At 41.9% G+C, this 973-nt stretch overlaps 1 protein-coding gene across 1 annotated transcript in view; it reads right to left on the reverse strand.

Annotated features, from left to right (window-relative positions):
- Positions 1–973, reverse strand: part of LOC103208282 (solute carrier family 5 member 4-like) — a 58988-nt gene that overhangs the window by 26884 nt on the left and 31131 nt on the right. The window contains 1 exon segment of the mRNA XM_042782712.1: positions 4–185. Within this exon segment, the coding sequence (XP_042638646.1) occupies positions 4–185 (182 nt within the window).

Raw genomic sequence — 973 nt, forward strand, 5'->3', positions numbered from 1 at the left:
CATTCCAAAAATCGTGCCTGGCCATGGAATATCCCCGGTGACAGCATCTCGGAAAATGTGAAAAGAGTCGGCCTGAGGAGTGTAGCACCTGGAGCTGATTGTCAGGTTGTCACCCTCGACTATGGACGGGATGGCGTTCATATACTTCTCTGTGAAACTCTCGTAGCCACCAACTTCGGCAAATGCTGAAAAGGCATCAAATCAAATGAAATGTCTTACAGAAACCTAAAGCCACTGGTATCCATGACTATTTCTTTTCTGTGGAGGTGCCCAAGCATGCCAGCCTGGTCCAATTCTCTGCACCCTTCTCCCGGGATCCATGTCCTTCTAGCAGTTCCACTAGTACCTATCATGCTACTAAATTTATTTTCATAAAGTACATAAAACACATTTCTCTTTAACTTTTCTCCTTATAGTGCTTTTTAAAATGTTGAGGTAATTTCTAGCCTTATGGCAAAAATAAAGCTGTTACCCAACAGACTGATATTGATATCTCAAAACCATCCAGAAAGGAACAAACATGAGGATGAACTAACAGAGTGAAACTAAAAGCATTAGCCATCAGGAAGCCCCCAACTCCTAGAAGAGGGCCAGGAAACAATGGCCTCTCCTCCTGACACAGAGCCGGCCTTGTATGATCTTACCCTATCTTGTTCTCAGGTGAAACACTGTGTTGCTTATGTTATAATTTTAAAAGTTGGAAAGATAAATAGCAGAAATTGGGGCACCAGGCTAGATGCAGGTGGAAAATAGTGAGACTAAGTCCATTGTGGGTGTGGAAATGTTAGTTAGGATTAGAAATGATCTCTGGTGGATGGAAACTTAGAAAAGTCAGTCCAGGCACATGGGACCATTTCCTATAGTTTCAAATGAAGCAAAATTTATCAAAATGTTGTATACCATCATGAGTCACTTAATGTCCCCTATTGTTGTTGTTGTTGTTAAGTGTCGTCGAGTCGTTTCCGACTCATAG

This window comes from Orycteropus afer, unplaced genomic scaffold (assembly GCF_000298275.1).
Source record: "Orycteropus afer afer isolate SDZICR_OR568_19922 unplaced genomic scaffold, OryAfe1.0 scaffold00420, whole genome shotgun sequence".
Taxonomy (NCBI): domain Eukaryota; kingdom Metazoa; phylum Chordata; class Mammalia; order Tubulidentata; family Orycteropodidae; genus Orycteropus; species Orycteropus afer.